This window comes from Ascaphus truei, chromosome 3 (assembly GCF_040206685.1).
Source record: "Ascaphus truei isolate aAscTru1 chromosome 3, aAscTru1.hap1, whole genome shotgun sequence".
NCBI lineage: Eukaryota > Metazoa > Chordata > Amphibia > Anura > Ascaphidae > Ascaphus > Ascaphus truei.
This window is the reverse complement of record NC_134485.1, coordinates 19318445-19335805: the sequence shown is the minus strand read 5'-3', so window position 1 is coordinate 19335805 and position 17361 is coordinate 19318445. Positions and strand designations below refer to the sequence as shown.

The 17361-nt window shown below is 46.9% G+C and overlaps 1 protein-coding gene across 1 annotated transcript in view; it reads left to right on the top strand.

The window, feature by feature from the left end:
* FAM3B (FAM3 metabolism regulating signaling molecule B) overlaps positions 1-17361 on the top strand; it is a 77330-nt gene that overhangs the window by 41569 nt on the left and 18400 nt on the right. The window contains exons 2-4 of the mRNA XM_075593707.1: positions 2087-2230; positions 5447-5570; positions 15173-15231. Of these exons, the coding sequence (XP_075449822.1) occupies positions 2087-2230; positions 5447-5570; positions 15173-15231 (327 nt within the window). The remainder of the gene's footprint in view (positions 1-2086; positions 2231-5446; positions 5571-15172; positions 15232-17361) is intronic.

The following is a 17361-nucleotide window of genomic DNA, read 5'->3' as shown; positions in this document are numbered from 1 at the left end:
CCATGTCTCCCTTTTGCCCGCAGCCTCTCCAACATAGGTCGGAGGCCAGGAGGTAGATTTGATTTATTCTGGCTGGAGTAAGATACCAGCGAAACAGTATTTTGTATATATTTTCTTTGATTGTGGTACAAATAGAAGTTCCTGAGGCTGATTCCCAAATACTTTCCCAGTCCTCTGGGTCTATAACTATATCCAATTCTGCTGCCCAAGTGAGCATATATTCATGGGTGGGGGCGTCTGACGCCCTTTCCAATTCTGCGTAAATTTGGGTTATAAGACCTTTTTGGTGGGCTGTTTCTCTGCATAGCCTTTCGAACCTAGTGAGAGGGGGAAATTCCAACGTTGGGGATAGAGTTTGGAAAAAGTGCCGAATCTGAAGGTACTTGAAGACGTTCAGTCCTGTCATTTCATATTTGTTTTGTAGTCTTTGGTAACTCAGGAACTGCTCAAAGCTCAGGAAGTCGGCAACTGCCCTGATGTTTTTAGTTGTGAATTGATCAAATTGTTTAGGCTCACAGCCCGGCGGGAATTTAGGGTTCTTGAGAATTGGAATACAGTGATTCTTTTTTTAATGCTTTAGCAATCTGCCTATGTTATTGCAGAAATCTTTAGAAAACATACAAATAGGGCAGCTGGTCAAAAAGGTAAGTTTACAGATAAAATGAGATAACACTCACACTGCCCAAGATGTTTAACAGGGAGAGGTGGAAGGAGACAGCGTTATCAGCGATCTCACCACCTCGCTGGTCCCTCTCTCATGACATGAGTGACTATGTCCCGGGGCACCCAAAGGGTTAACCAAAGTAGAACTGCACCCTTTTAAATATGCCGAGTAATACTCATACAGTAGGGTGGTGCCATCACTTTCTACCATTGTTCTGCCTCCTCTATGAAATTTCTGTGATACTGGTTGTGTTTCTTCGGCTGGGGCCATGGTGCCTTCGCCCGTGCGGAGGCGTGCGCAGCTGTGACGTCACCCGCTTGAAGCAGGTGCGTTTTTCAGCCATGGTAAGCGCCGTCCGTGGGTGTGTCTAGGGGCATGACAGTGACGTCACGGCGCTGGTTTGCCCTCAATGGGCGAACCGCTCACGTGACCGGCCTGTCGCACCAAGAAATCAGTTTAAACTGATTTCTTGCACAACGCGCGCCCCCTCCCTCTTCCGCGCGTACACGCCAACACGCCACATGGACGCGAACACTGCCTTAAGGCAGTCTGTTCGCTCAGCGTGCGGACGCATCCGCACAGTCTGCGGTACCATGGTCCCAGCCCACACGGTGTCCAGTAAAAAATTAGACGTAATACTTGACATGTACAGTTGGGTAAAAAAGAAAGTACACCCTCTTTGAATTCTATGGTTTTACATATCAGGACATAATAACAATCATCTATTCCTTAGCAGGTCTTAAAATTAGATAAATACAACCTCAGATGAACAAGAACACATGACATATTACACCGTGCCCTTCCCCCCCTTCACTCTCACTATACCTCTCCAAAACCCCTTCACTCTGTGTCCTGCCCACACTTGCTCTTATCTCTATAATATAGACAGGACCTGTCACTAGGGTTGCCAGATGTCCGTTATTGAACTAGACTGTCCTGTATTTGGATACTCTGTCCAGTAAAAAATGAGAGGTACTGTAATATTGGACATGTATGTGTCCGGTATTTTCCTCCCTGGAAATAGTGACCTGACGCGCCTTTCACCATTGAGTCCAGTATTTTTGGAGAAGCCACCTGGCACCCCTAAGGCTGTCACTGTCAGCAACTCCCTGGCTACTCTCCAGGTCTTCGTGATACTGAATGGGAGAGAAAGCTGCCAGAGCAGTCACTCACTGACATGTCCTTATAGATCATAGCGACCATTCTGGACACAGAATGAGAAGGTGGCTAGGCCAGACAGCAATGGCAGCCTGCCATTGTCAAATGGTAGACTGCAATTTGCGAACTGGAGCTGGAATGGGGGAGAAATGGGGCCACCTGCATCAGTGAGGGCCCCAAGCAGCTGCTTAGTCCGCTTATATGATAGTCACTAGAGGTATTAGACTACATAGAAGGTTGCTGATCTTTTTCTACTCTTCACAGATTCTCTGAAGATAGCTGGCCTGTTATGTGCCTCTGTGTGCGCCTGGTACTTGGGGTACATTTTTGCCGAGATCCTACCTGAAGACTCGATACAAACGGCAATTGGAAGCATGCAGCGCATAGGATTGAAACCAGTTATAAAAGGTATGTCATTGAAAGGCGATTGTATGAGGTGCTTTGCAGGAGTCATTTTATAAGGTTTTACAAAGACAGTCACACACTTCCACAGCTTCTACAACGTAAGCATCATGTATGATTTTCTATTACTGCTAACACCAGAGGTCCTTCCTCCGAGTGTTATGCTATTCCATAAGGCACCTTATGGCTCATTGAAGTGCATGGGCCGTATCTTTCAGCACCAGACTGTTTGTCATGGAATAGCACTGGTTAGTCAATGTAGGCCCTCCGTCTCGGATACTGTGCAGGCCCATCAATGCCAAATTCAGGGGCACAAAGGGCCGGATCCCATATTCTCTGAAGCAGTTGATCGCAGTGAAGTCAATGGCCGATTTTGACAATTGGCCGCGTTGGACAAAATTGAATCAGCTCCAAAGTCTCTTTTCTGCAAGGGAAAAGCCTATTAGTTGTTGCAGAAGTCAAAGACCACACTGTTAATGTGCAGGATGAGCCCGATGGCTCAATGCGAAAACTCCTATTTTCAAGAGGAGAAACATTTAATTACCTCTGAAACCCTGCTCAAGAGGACGTTCTTTTCCCATTCCTGTGGTCACGGCGCAGAGTCCGACTGCTAGCGATGATACACTGTCTTCAAGAAAACAACTGGCACTCGTCTCCAATCCTGCACAACCGCTGTGCGTCCTTCCAATCGTGAGGCGGAACATGAAAAAACTGCAGGGGATTGGTTGGACAGCGACCACTCCGATAAAGCACTGAACTCGCCGGGTGTAGAAAAAATAAGAAAAATGTATTGAACTACATGATTAAAAACAAAAACAAACTAAGGACAAAACAAGGGAACTCTCCTCCCACGCGTTTCACGCGCAGAGCGCTTTCTCAAGTACTATATCATTATACTCCTTGAGAAAGCGCTCTAAGCGTGAAACCCGTGGGGGGGAGTTCCCTGGTTTTGTCCTTAGTATGAGAGAAGTAGACAAAAGGTTCCCCCCTGAATGCACTCAGATCGACCTTGAGAGACATTTATAGACCGAGGCCATATGCCAGTTTATTTAGGTGAGGTGTTTTTCTTCCTTAACTTTTTTCCGTGTATGTACGTCATACGGTTAAAACGTTAACACATTTGGTATGTAATTTGGGGGTGGTCTTGTACTTGTTTACCACACCCTCTGTACAACTACTATTTTATATTGATTGTTGATATATTAAATTATTTTAATTCCTTACATCATATCAATTAGGTCGATCTGAGTGCATTCAGGGCGGAACCTTTTGTTTTTTTCTGTTTATCCCCTTGTCCCCTTTTGCACCAGATACGATCTGTAACTATTTGACTACTTACTTCCTCATGTACTTAAGCTGATGCGGGAGCCTTCCCTGTCCCTCCTCTTCCCCATCCTTTCCCCTTCCCCATATTTATGAGAGAAGTAGAGAAGTGCAGTCCTAGACACATGAGCACGGACGATTTCTTGTGCAGATACAGATAAGCAACAACATCTGCGCTTTTATGTGTCACCCAATACATTGTAATACTTTTAGTCCCATATAACGTGTGTTCCTTTGTTTGCACTTCTCTACCTTAGATACAGTATTTGCTTACACTCACCAGGAAGTAGAGGACTTCCCATTTAGAAGCAGCACCAGCCTAACCACAAGGACTTTACATGCTTAAGTCAACTACTACTCCTCATCTGATCTGTGGACACTCGGGGTTTGACTGATTTTTTTGGGGGGTCAAAGAATTTGTGGAATATATATATATATATATATGTATGTATGTAGAGGTATCTGTACCATGTTAGGCTGCGTCCCCGCTAGCGCTGAGCGGGCGACGCTTGCAGCTGTTACTTACTGTACATATATAGATATATGTAAGTTCCCACTCACGCTGTGCTTGTGTGCTCGTGCGTGGGCACACATGCTCACCCGCACTCCGCGCTTAGATAAACAAAAAATTTATACTTTCCCGCATGCTCACTACCCGCAATGCCTCCCCCCCCCCCCCCGCGCGTACAAGCAGGACACCTGGCGCCCAAGCATGAGAGCACTCAGCGCCAGCGGGGACTCAGCCTTAGCCGAGACGATACTGTTTTGTGGCTAACAAAATGCTTTAATCTACACACACTTTTATTAATGCAACACCCTCTTACATTTCCGCACCATTGGTATACACTTCCACTCCACACACACCTTTTGTAAAGCGCTGTTTACATTGTGAGCGCTTTATAAATGTATATTTACATACATATATACACACATGCATCACTAACATTCAGTCTTAAATAGCAAACTGCACAGGGGGGATGCACTGTTTTTAAGTTAAACCCTTGCTAGCTTTATTCATTGTAACATCGCCGGTAGAAGAGATCAGTGTATCTCGAAAGCTCGCACAAATAAAACCATTTCGTTATCCACAGAACGGTATCGTCTATTCATTTTTTATTTTTTATTATATATATATATATATATATATATATATATATATATATATATATATATATAGAATCCAATGCACAGCCGGCACACCATATGCAAGTAAATAAGTTTTGGCGCTTATCCCATAAAGCAATAACAGACCATACGATACCGGTTGCACCACGACATTAAGGGACAGCACGCAGGTAAGTAAATCAAAAATGTTCTATATTTGATAGAAGACACAAAAACCTATCAAATATAGAACATTTTTGATTTACTTACCTGCGTGCTGTCCCTTGATGTCGTGGTGCAACCGGTATCGTATGGTCTATATATATATATGACAACTATATACTGTATATAGTTATTGGTTGTCACCATTTTGTAACCCTGTTTTAAGAAATATATATATTTATTTATTTTTTCATTCGATGGTGATCCATTGGCATCACCTTTTCTCTAATATGAAATTTGCTGTGTGTGAATTTGTCGATCCATTGCTGGATGAAGCCTCCCCACCGATCTTCCAGTTCCCCGCTCCCCTTCTCCATGTTGCTCCAACAAACATTCGGACGTAATCCTCCCCTCTTACTTTTGCTTGTCTTCTTGGTCTTTTCATTTCCTTTGTACGCAAACACGCGACCTCAGGTCATATGTTACAGGTATTAATGTGGGTTTGATGTCTTGTAACACAGTGGAAGCTCCTTCAGCAACAATGTTATTAAAAAAAATATCAGCTTGCTTTACAGAAGTTTTAATTCATTGTTGTATAATTCAATAAAACGAGATTCTTGTTTCTAACTGCAGCTCCTCCACCGAAAAGACAAAAGTGTGACCTATGGATAACTTGTCCTGCTGACCAGATGGCCTATCGTTTACGAAGTGGTGGTGGCCAAGACAAGATGCCAGAGATATGTCTGGAAGATGAGATGTAAGTTAATACTGTTACATTAGGGAACGTCTATTTATCTTCATGCTGAATAACACCTCCGTGTGAGGATGGAACTATTAGCTGTTCAGCACTGAGGGACAGTTAGCTGCCGGCCACTTCGGCCCTGCAGTAGGGGGTTAGGGTTAGGGATTGAGTTTTTTTTTAGGGTAAGGGGTTATGGTTTTTGGTTTATTTGGTTACGGTTTGGGTTTTGTAGGGGTTCATGTTCTTTAAGGTGAGGGGTTAAGATTTGTGTTTTTAGGGTAAGGGATTAACGTTGGGGTTTTTAGGGTAAGGGGTTATGGTTTTTAGGGTAAGAGGTTAGGGGATACATTACCTGTGGCGGCGAACTGTCTCTGTGGCCAAATGTCCGAGCAGTGAAACCCTAGTGAGGACCCTAGTGAGCCAAGGAGTTAATTATTAACAAAAGGCATGTTTGTTTAGGACCCGCAAATTGTGTTTATTTAACTCATTTGACTTTGTTAGTAATGATGTTCTTGCTTCGGACCACAAAAAGGCACTTTATCAGCTTTATGCCATAATGCTTTTTAAAGTAGAAGTGCTTTTAATATAGTGTTGGAATATGGGGCGAATGTCAAAACAATTGCAATCTCTCAAATGATTATTTTTCCATGGAGCAAAGCAGTGCCGGTCTCCCCCAAATGAAATGATGTATCCCCTTTTAGGAATATCTGTCACCTGTGAAGGCATGAATAATGGATACAAGCCAATAAATGAGAGAAATACCACACATTCATCTTTCTTTGGCTCGCCTGTACTGATGCTGCTGGTAGCCATTTTGAATTTAAGAAGCAACAGACCCTAATCAGTATGGAGTGTTGTTGCTTCTCCGTGTAAGAGAAGCTCTCAGCCTCTTGGAAGCAAGAGCTGAGGTTAAGGCTGCGTCCATAGAAGGACAGTCTGCGCTGAGCTGTGCGGACGCTCCGCGGTGAGCCCTGTCATCCTCAATGAGGATGTCTTGAGAGGGGGCTCCCGCGAGTGTCCGTAGGCGCGCTGAGGCGCAGGGATTTTCAGCCGACAGCAGAACCTGTTTCTGAGCGTCCTGTTGGCTGAAAACCTCCAATCAGAGCGAAGCAGCATCAACGTCACGGCACCATGACGTCGGCGCCGTGTTGTTGACGTCGGCGCTTCACGGGCTATTGGCCCAGTGACGTCATTGCCCCACCTCCCCCTGCCTCCCGATCGCGCACGCTGGCTCATCTGCTTGTTCATGCAATCACTCCTGATTGCGCAGACCAGCCTCAGCGTGAGCGCGGAGGAGCGCTGACTGCTAAACTATGGACGCAGTCTAAGGCTGCAGCCAGGTTGGGAGTGCACGCGCTCGAGCGCTGTGGCGTAATGCGCTCTGCTTGGCCGTGCTTTTCCTGGCCAGCTTGTTGCGTGTGTATGGGGGCATGTCGGGGGGCATGGCCATGATGTCACAGAGCTGGTTCGCCCTCATTGGGCGAACCGCTCACGTGACGCGCCAGCGAGTGGCATAAACAAATGTGCTTGCCTCTGCAAGCAACTGAGCGCCATACACTCACGGGCAAGCGCAGGCGCTCCCTCACGCTGGCCACACACACTGCCGCAATGTGTTTAATCGCGGCGCACGCATCAGCATCACCCTGGCCGCAGCCTAACTCAGTGGTGCTCAACTACAGTCCTCAAGATCCCCCCAAAATGTCAGGCTTTAAGGATATCCCAGCTCCAGCACAGGTGTCTCAGTCTTTATGTGACAAAGTGAAAAGGAAGTGCGCACTAATTAAACAATACCACACACGTGAAGTGAAAATACAGTGAAAAATAGGAAAATATATTACGTGACCTAAAAATAAATAGGTTGGATGGAGCGTCTGCAGCTGTGGTGCCGGGGATGGCTCAAAGTACCCCCTAGAATATCAGACAAAAGAAGAAAGAAACACAGCGCACAACGCTCATGGTGCATTAAAAATTATATTATAACAATAAATCAATAGGGTAAGTATTGTGCGTACATCAATGTAATATTAAATAGGCATGTTAGGGGTAAGTTACCCATACACCAACTCAGTGGACCGGATCAGATGTCATCAGCAGGATGTGAAGCTGTTTCGTGACACCAGGTTCCAAACTAGTCGGATGGGAGGGTCTCCTTGGATAAACAGTATGTACAGTGGTTTAGATATTGTCCAGCGTCCGCAGCTCACAAAGGAGAAGACCGGATCTGTCCCACATAGAGAGACTATCACGCGAGCAGCGCTGCATCAGAGTGATGACGTCATAACCCGGAAGTGCCGCGACGGAGTACAGAGAAAGCATCGTGTGTAACAGTGGGACAGATCCGGTCTTCTCCTTTGTGAGCTGCGGACGCTGGACAATATCTAAACCACTGTACATACTGTTTATCCAAGGAGACCCTCCCATCCGACTAGTTTGGAACCTGGTGTCACGAAACAGCTTCACATCCTGCTGATGACATCTGATCCGGTCCACTGAGTTGGTGTATGGGTAACTTACCCCTAACATGCCTATTTAATATTACATTGATGTACGCACAATACTTACCCTATTGATTTATTGTTATAATATAATTTTTAATGCACCATGAGCGTTGTGCACTGTGTTTCTTTCTTCTTTTGTCTCAGTCTTTAGCTGAGCCACTGATTGAGCCACCTGTGCTGAAGCAGGGATAATGAGGATTTCAAATTCAGGAATGAGGACCTGTGACCTTATTTAGTATGTGCCAAGCTGCTTCTTCACGTCAGTTAAGCCAATGGTGCTCAACTCCAGTCCCCAAGACCCCCCAATAGGCCAGGTCTTAAGGTTATAGTATCTACCCTATTTCCTCAATTCTAAGACGCACCTTTTTTTTGATTTTCACATGTCTGAAATCGGGGTGCATCTTAGAATCGATGTATTGCAGATGATTGAAGATGGACAGTGGGCGGGAGTGCGTTGGCGGCGGCAGGACAGGTCCCAAGTCTGCAGGTGAAAGATAAGAAGACAGCAGGCATGCAGTGGCGACTAATAGATCATAATAACAGGAGCAGAGCGGCATAGGGGAACAGCTTGGAAGGTGCACAACTGTAACACTGGAAGTTGACCGGTGTCTGACTTCCGGTTACAGTGCGCTCATCCCCAGCCGTTCCCCTATGAAGCTCTGCTCCTACTCTGCTCTCCTGCTATTATGATCTCCTGCCGCCGCACGCCCGCTGTCTTCTTATCTTCATTCACCTGCAGACGTTGGACCTGTCCTGCTGCCGCACACTCACCCGCTGTCCATCTTCAACCATCTGTAGACATGGGACCTCTCCTGCCGCCGCCTCCCGCTTCGTCCTCTGTTGACATGGGACCTCTCCTGAAACATGGTAAATGAAAAAGTAATTTTCCTCGAGTGTAAGGTCCAAATCGATGGTGCGTCTTACAATCGAAGGCGTCTTACAATCGAGGAAATACGGTACTTTCATTCCTGAATTCTTCCTCAGAGCACAGATTGAAATATTAGGCCGAGTATTTTTATTTGGCTGCATCACCAGTGATCTCAGAATTAGGACTTATAAATAAACAATCTCCCCATCCCTGCCCATTTATTTTTTACTTCAATCTTTCATTTCTGTGGTGAAGTGAATATTTTGTAACCCCCTCACTACCAGAGGAGCCTGCCTTGTGTATTGGAAATTATTTTCTAAATCAGAATAGTTATGTAACGGTGTTTCCCCCACACTCTGGGAGATTCTGCCATTACTGGTCGTGTGGTGCATGATAAGTGCTGGTAACAGGAGGGCTGAGCTGTCCGCCAGTGGTAGTGGGGACACAAGATCACATTTCTGGGGTACATTACCCACATGGTTCTCTAGCAGTGCAGCACGTCAATCTGCTGTAGGCTCCAGATAGGTGAAGATTATCTCCTACAGTAGAACTAATCACCTCTCCCCCCCAGTAAGATCACACACTAGGCGGAAGTATAACAACTAGAACGTTTAATTATCTTGGTCTGTACAGTACAGGAACAAGGCAGATCTCTGCCCACTGCAGTCTCTGGGATGGTCAACTTGAGGATGGTCCCTGGACCTACACTACAGGCCAAGGGCACCCGCAGCAGTCCAAGCTCTTCCCTGGCTGTCTAGCAGGACCATGGGTATAGGGTATCTCTCACTCTCCCCCAAGGGGAAGAGGAACAGGGTAGGCCAAGCTCCAGGCAATCCTGTGTGATCCCTTCCTCTCTCAAGTGGGGAGAGGCACTACTAAATTTGAGGCGGCACTGCCCTTAAGTACAGCCAGGAGGAGAGCACCAGGTCTGTCCCATGATTGAACATGCTCAGGCCTGTTGTCACCGCCTCCCACTGTCACTCAAGTGCAGCACCAAGGAGGGGGAAAACCCCATGTTGACTACTGGCAGCCTGATTCTACCAGGGCTTACTGCCAGGAGTAGGGCAGGTTAGTAGCCATAGGTGGCATGGCTACACTTAGTTCGCCCCACAATAATTAAGCAGATGCAGAAACAGTACACCCCTTGTTTTGTCACCGGCAGGATCCTGATGATGACATGTGGAATGTTACTATTCACAAACTCGAAGCTAGGGCAGGATTGCGATGGGTTGGCTTAAAAATGTAACTGGTGAAAGTACCTTGGTTTGTTTTTGAATTGATATTAGAATTGCTTCTGCAAAGCACCAATGCACACCGCTAAGCTGAAATGTAAATTTTAACATTGCACTTCCTCCCCTCGATCTCTTTAATGTGATGGTGCTGGCCTCTCGGACCATGGTTTTTGGTGCCATTTCACATGACCCAGGAGACGACGCGGGTGCTCCCCTCCACCCCAAATAACCCAAATCCCCACAAAAATAACGACAGGACAAGGTCTGGAGGTACAAGGCCGCTGCTTTTTATTTTACCATTAAATAATTTGGTAAGCGCTACCCCCTGCCAGAGCGCTCGCCAATAAAAGGGTTAAAGGTCAAACGTCCTTGAACCGATGTCCCGTGACACCCAAGCCGGGCACACGTGACCCGGCCGTTGACGCGAGTGGGATCCCTGAACTCACGTTTAAATGAGCCGCGCCCACTGGCCACTCCCAGCCCCACTGGGCTTTACCAAGTACGGAGCCCCTTCTGGCAAGGATAAGCACACTTACACTTCTGGCAAGGATAAGCACACTTACCCCCCTCCACTGCCGCCAGTAGAGAGGTAACAACCACCTCAACACTTTGACCCTTTATGGCAAGGGTCTCCAAATCTGTCCCCATGGGCAGCCAGCAGATCGGATTGAGCCATCGGTGCAGGATATCGATAAAAGCCGGTCTGCTGTTGGCCCTTGAGGACTGAGCTTGGTGACCCCTGCCTTATGGGTAACAAAACGGAGACTTATCTCCCCTCCATCAAGGAACTATAGTCCTTATTCTAATATTTAAAAAAAAAATCTTCTCCATAATAAACTTCAAACAATAACAACCACAACAACGCAAAACAGGGATGGGTGGGTAGAAATTGCAGGCAGGGCGTGGACCGACCATGCGCCCTGCCAGCTGCCCTAAAATAACCTCCCCTGCCCCTTCCCCACTGCACCCTGACCGCGTCACCTGAAGGGTGGGGAGGGAGAGGCCAGGGAGCAACCAGAAGGTAGGAGGGGAGCCTGGCCCCCTGGTCATGGTGCCCTTCACTTAGGGCGGGGAGTTTCTGTTCGGGCTGACGTGGTGACATTGGATACCGAGGCTTGAGCCTCATTACTCCAAGTTCTCTTGTTGAGTATATTGTCGCACATTTAGAAAGCTTCTTGATCTGTGTTACTTACCACAGCTGAGTTGGTTTCACAGGGTCAGCGCTGTGATGTGCTTCACTTAGGGCTCAAGGCAGCTTTTCAAATATACCTTATCTCCAGGGAGAGGCTAAACTGGCCACAAGGAATCAGTGAAAGCAACAAAAAATAACAGTGAGGTTCCATTTAAATCTGTTTGGAAGAGACCTGTTCTTTTAACCCTTTAACTGCCAGAGGGGCCTGCAACACCAGGCATTCAATACGTCGCAGGCCTCTTTGACAGAGGGCCATTTTGCAGCTCCTGTAATTTACAGAAAAAACATGTTTAAAACATTGAACCCTTTCCTTTGTCTCCTGTTCTGTCGGGACATCCTGAAACATTGATTTAATTGCACAGGTGCTGAACTTTTTACCTCTGGGAAACAGAAGCCGCCTCACTTCTCTGGCAGGGAAATAGTCAGTGCTCTGCTTCAAATCTAATAATAATAGTAATAATAATTAGGGACAATAGGAGAGCAGGTCAAAGCCCTTCGCTGCCAGAGGGGCGAGTAACCCATTGCAAAGAGGTTTGAGGAAGGACTGATTCCCCCAAACTGGATTAAACTGTACGATTGGGGCAATAATGAAACCAAGGGTTCAACAAACCTCTTGCAACATGGCACGTTAGATAGGATGAGTGATGTGATACACATGCTGGATTTGTTTTAAAAGAGAAGCAAAGTATTTTTTGAAACTTCCATCCATAGTAGTCGAATGCTTTTTTTAAATGTTTTTTTTTTTTTACAACCTTCATCTAATATCTTTTTTTGATGTGCAGTACAATGTAAGAATCTGCAGGTAGTTTGACAAACGCTACTCGTACCTTGTGCAATTGGTCGTTGCTTATCCAACGGAATGCGTCCCGCAAACCGCCATCGGTTAACGGACCATCGGATTGCAGGTCAATGTTAATCGGCGGCGGTGACGTCGGATAATACATCCAGTGGACTGCATTATGCGGCGTCGGATAACGCATCCAACGGATAGCGGGACGTCGGATACCGAGGACCACCTGTACTAAGTGGGAAGCAGGATGTTAATGTCTTTTCCGGTATCGCCCTGCTGCCTGAGATACTGACCTCTGTAGGTCATGCATGTATAGCAGGGCACGCAATCTGACGATGTAAGGGTCACGTGGGCCAATAGGACACACCTACGTCATCCGTTGCCGCTTCCTATTGGCACGCGTGACGCAGGAGATACCAGCATGACCTAGGGAGGTAAAGGTCTTGGGAAGCAGGGGATCCCCAGAGTTTAGACCCCTCCCCCCACCCCCCAATTACATCTTTTTTTTTTTTGCTCCTTTAACTAATTACAAATTGCCACCTGATTGAATTGTGCTTGTGCTGACTCTGACTTGCCTGTGTGCCCTAAATCAGGGGTGCTCAAACTCCAGTCCCCCTCCCCCCTCCCCAACAGGTCAGGTTTTCAGGATATCCCAGCTTCAGCACAGGTGGCTCAATCACAGGCGGTTGTTGATCACAGGCATATCCTTTAATCTGGCCCACTGCTCAACTCCTGTGCTGTACTAGCAGAGCACAACTGTGCCACAGAAGAATTTACTACAGTGGAAGAGGACGTGGCGGCGTCTGTAAATAAAAGGAAGCAAACAGCCGGAAAAATGGTGTCCTAGAAAAGGACACGTTCGGACACACCTCCTGTGACATCGGGAGCTCCGCTTTGAATTACTGGAGCTGCGGCTTGATACTTGGGCTAAGTGAGCCCTAGAGCCAAACCTAAGGGGGGCACTTGGTCTAGTTGTGTAACATGAATCCTGAACATACCCTGTTTTTATAACTGAGTTATCTTGTACGTGCGTATATTACCTCACTTGTTTGTAACAATATAATTACTGTCTTACACTATGAGAGTTGTGCGATGTGTCTTTTTTTATTTTTCAGGTGCTTCATTAGCAATTATTTAAACTACGGATGTAGCAGACGTTATCCCCCCCCCCCCCCGTTAGCACGAAATAACGCGTTAAATAACATGTCATCTCTTTAGCCATTGTTTTCAATAGCTCTACATAAAATAACGTCCCAGTGTTAAAGCTATGCATCGCATTAACAGGGGCAGTAATGTCTCATCCATCTGCAGCTGAGGGGGAAAGTGAAATGAGTCAGGATGAAATCTAAGTGCCCCTTCTTTGCCCCATGCAACGAGGCAACAATTTGGTTGAAACATGTCCAAGTGAAATTCTGAAGGTTAACAGATCTTTTTGACTAATCATTATTCACAGGTGTAGTTCCACATCACTGGAGAAGATTAAGCATTGTCCCACGTCACAGTTATGAAGTAGGGAAGAGGCAGATAAGTACAGACCAGTGAGGCTGACGTCAACAGTGGGGAAATTAATGGAAACATTGCTGAAAGATAGAATTGTTGAATACCTAAAGTCCAGCAACCTTCAAGATACCAAGCAGCATGCATTTACTGGGGGGAGATCATGTAAAATGAACCTAATTAATATTTGTTTTACTGGGTGACTATGGTCATAGATCAGGGTGGAGCAGTAGATGTAACTTACCTATTTTAAGGCCATTGACAGTGTCCCAAATAAAAGCCGGACACATGTTGCAATGCTTGGGATTGTATTCTAAGGTGGTTGATTGGATAAGACATTGATTAAATGAGGACAAGTGCAGTATCTCAGGGATATGTACTGGAACCAGTGCTCTTTAATATGTATATTAGTAAAATTACAAATGGTCAGGACGGGAAGATTAGAGAAATGCTAAGGAGTGCGGCAAGTACAATTGAATGCCAAAAAGTGCAAAATAATGCACTTGGGTCACAAGAACCCAAAGGCAGAATGCAGGATTAATGACACTCTGTTATCTACTCTAGATGAAAGGACAGGGGAGTCATTGTTTCCGTGGACATAAAAGTAGGCGAGCCATGTAACAAAACAATGGGAACGGCCAGCAGGTTGGCAGAAGGCTAGTTTTGGGAAGGCTAAGTTGTTTAGGGAAGTTGCGCCAATTGCTGTCCTATTTATTTGTACATATAACTCTCCATTGAATTGAAAGATGTTATTATTTAAAACAATTTTGGCATACTGTAAAAGTATAATAATATTGTAAAGCTGATAAACCACCATTTTGGGTTATGACCGTGTAGAGACTTCCTATGTCCATGGTTACCAAAACACGTCCTTCTGCAACATGTAATTAATTCAAAACCACAATACAATCACTTACATAGGAATTAACTGTGACATAAGACTTTAGATATAGTCAAGGAACAGTGAAAGAGGCTCAGTGACCCAACCGATTCCACTGATAATTGGTTGACCTGGAGGATGATCTAAAGTCTAATGTATATTTTTGGTACAATATATAATGTTGGTGTTATCGGGTGGAGAACTTGCCAAAATGATTCGTTCAATTTTGAAATCCGTGAATTTTTAAGCGCTATAAATGGAATTAGTTAGATCAACTTTTTTTTAAATCTCCACATCATCTAGCTACCCATGGGCTTCATTGCTTTTTGTGTAGTAGCGATAGATTTTAGTGTGAGTGTGTGTGTATATAAATATATGTGTGTGTGTGTGTGTGTGTGTGTGTATATATATGTGTGTGTGTGTGTGTGTGTGTGTGTGTGTGTGTGTGTGTGTGTGTGTGTATGTGTGTGTGTGTGTGTGTGTGTGTGTATATATATATTTTTTATTATTCTTTTTTTTTTTGCCCATTACAGTATGTGTCTTTTTAAAATTCAGAAGGCATAACTCACCTCTTCTGATGCCTTATTACATTACATTACAGGACAGATAGATCTCTTATTACCAATGTGTTGCTGACAAAGATACTTGTTTGTCTTTCAGCCTAGTAAGTGCAAAAAATAATAACGCGGGCCGAGGAATGAACATCGCTGTTGTCAACCGTAAGTTAAATAATTCAAGCATTGGCGGTGTGTATATCTATCTGTAGTTAAGGAGTCAGGGACACAATGACAGTAATAATCCGAAAGGCTGGGGCCGGAGCTTCTGCTAATGTACTCAGCTGTACTACTGTATGTGGAGGAGTAAACAAAGCAGGCTCACCAAAAGGTATAATAAATGTGTCTTTACCAGCTAGTTTACTGCACCATTTGGGGTGCCTGCTTTATTGATATATACAGGTATGCCTGGAACAGGTACTGTATACATATTGTCCCCATCCAGGACAAGTGTAATATTTGGGCAGATGAGGAAAAGATGCAGTCCCCCTTTCTTTGGACCCAGTGCTTAGTGAAGGCAGCGGGCCCATATCTCACCTTTGGGGCTTCAATACAGGCACCCCACAATGTCTTGCATCTGCCGCTGCGGTCTGTCTCCTTTAAGCACACGTTATTGTGGAGTACAAGTGTCAAGTTATAGGCACACTGCCTTCACAAAGCCTGCGGTTCCCCTCACACACACAGCCTGCGGTTCCTACTCACACACACAGCCTGCAGTTCCTACTCACACACACAGCCTGTAGTCCCCCCTCACACACACAGCCTGCAGTCCCCCCTCACACACACCCTGCAGTCCCCCCTCACACACACAGCCTGCAGTTCCCCTCACACACACAGCCTGCAGTTCCCTCACACACACAGCCTGCAGTTCCTACTCACACACACAGCCTGCAGTTCCTACTCACACACACAGCCTGCAGTCCCCCCTCACACAGCCTGCAGTCCCCCCTCACACACACAGCCTGCAGTTCCCCCGCACATACACATCCTGCAGTTCCCCTCATACACACAGCCTGCAGTTCCCCCTCACACACACAGCCTGCAGTCCCCCCTCACACACACAGCCTGCGGTTCCCCTCACACACACAGCCTGCAGTCCCCCCTCACACACACAGCCTGCGGTTCCCCTCACACACACAGCCTGCAGTTCCCCCTCACACACACAGCCTGCAGTTCCCCTCACACACACAGCCTGCAGTTCCCCCTCACACGCACAGCCTGCAGTTCCCCTCACACACACAGCCTGCAGTTCCCCCTCACACACACAGCCTGCAGTTCCCCTCACAAACACAGGCTACAGTTCCCTCACACACATAGCCTGCAGTTCCCTCACACACACAGCCTGCAGTTCCCCCTCACACACACAGCCTGCAGTTCCCCCTCACACACACAGCCTGCAGTCCCCCTTACACACACAGCCTGCAGTTCCCCTCACACACCAGCCTGCAGTTCCCCCTCACACACACAGCCTGCAGTTCCCCCACACACACATCCTGCAGTTCACCCTCACACACACAGCAAGCAGTTCCCTCACACACACACATCCTGCAGTTCCCCCTCACACACACAGTCTGCAGTTCCCCCTCACACACACAGCCTGAAGTTCCCCCTCACACACACAGCCTGCATGCAGTTCCTTCTCACACACAGCCTGCAGTTCCTTCTCACACACACAGCCTGCAGTACCCCTTACACACACAGCCCGCAGTTTCCCTTCATGCACACAGCCTGCAGTTCCCCTCACGCACACAGCCTGCAGTTCCCCTCACGCACACAGCCTGCAGTTCCCCTCACGCACACAGCCTGCAGTTCCCCTCACGCACACAGCCTGCAGTTCCCCTCACGCACACAGCCTGCAGTTCCCCTCACGCACACAGCCTGCAGTTCCCCTCACGCACACAGCCTGCAGTTCCCCTCACGCACACAGCCTGCAGTTCCCCTCACGCACACAGCCTGCAGTTCCCCTCACGCACACAGCCTGCAGTTCCCCTCACACACACAGCCTGCAGTTCCCCTCACACACACAGCCTGCAGTTCCCCTCACACACACAGCCTGTAGTTCCCCTCACACACACAGCCTGCAGTTCCCCTCACACACACAGCCTGCAGTTCCCCTCACACACACAGCCTGCAGTTCCCCTCACACACACAGCCTGCAGTTCCCCTCACACACACAGCCTGCAGTTCCCCTCACACACACAGCCTGCAGTTCCCCTCACACACACAGCCTGCAGTTCCCTCACACACACAGCCTGCAGTTCCCCTCACACACACAGCCTGCAGTTCCCCTCACAC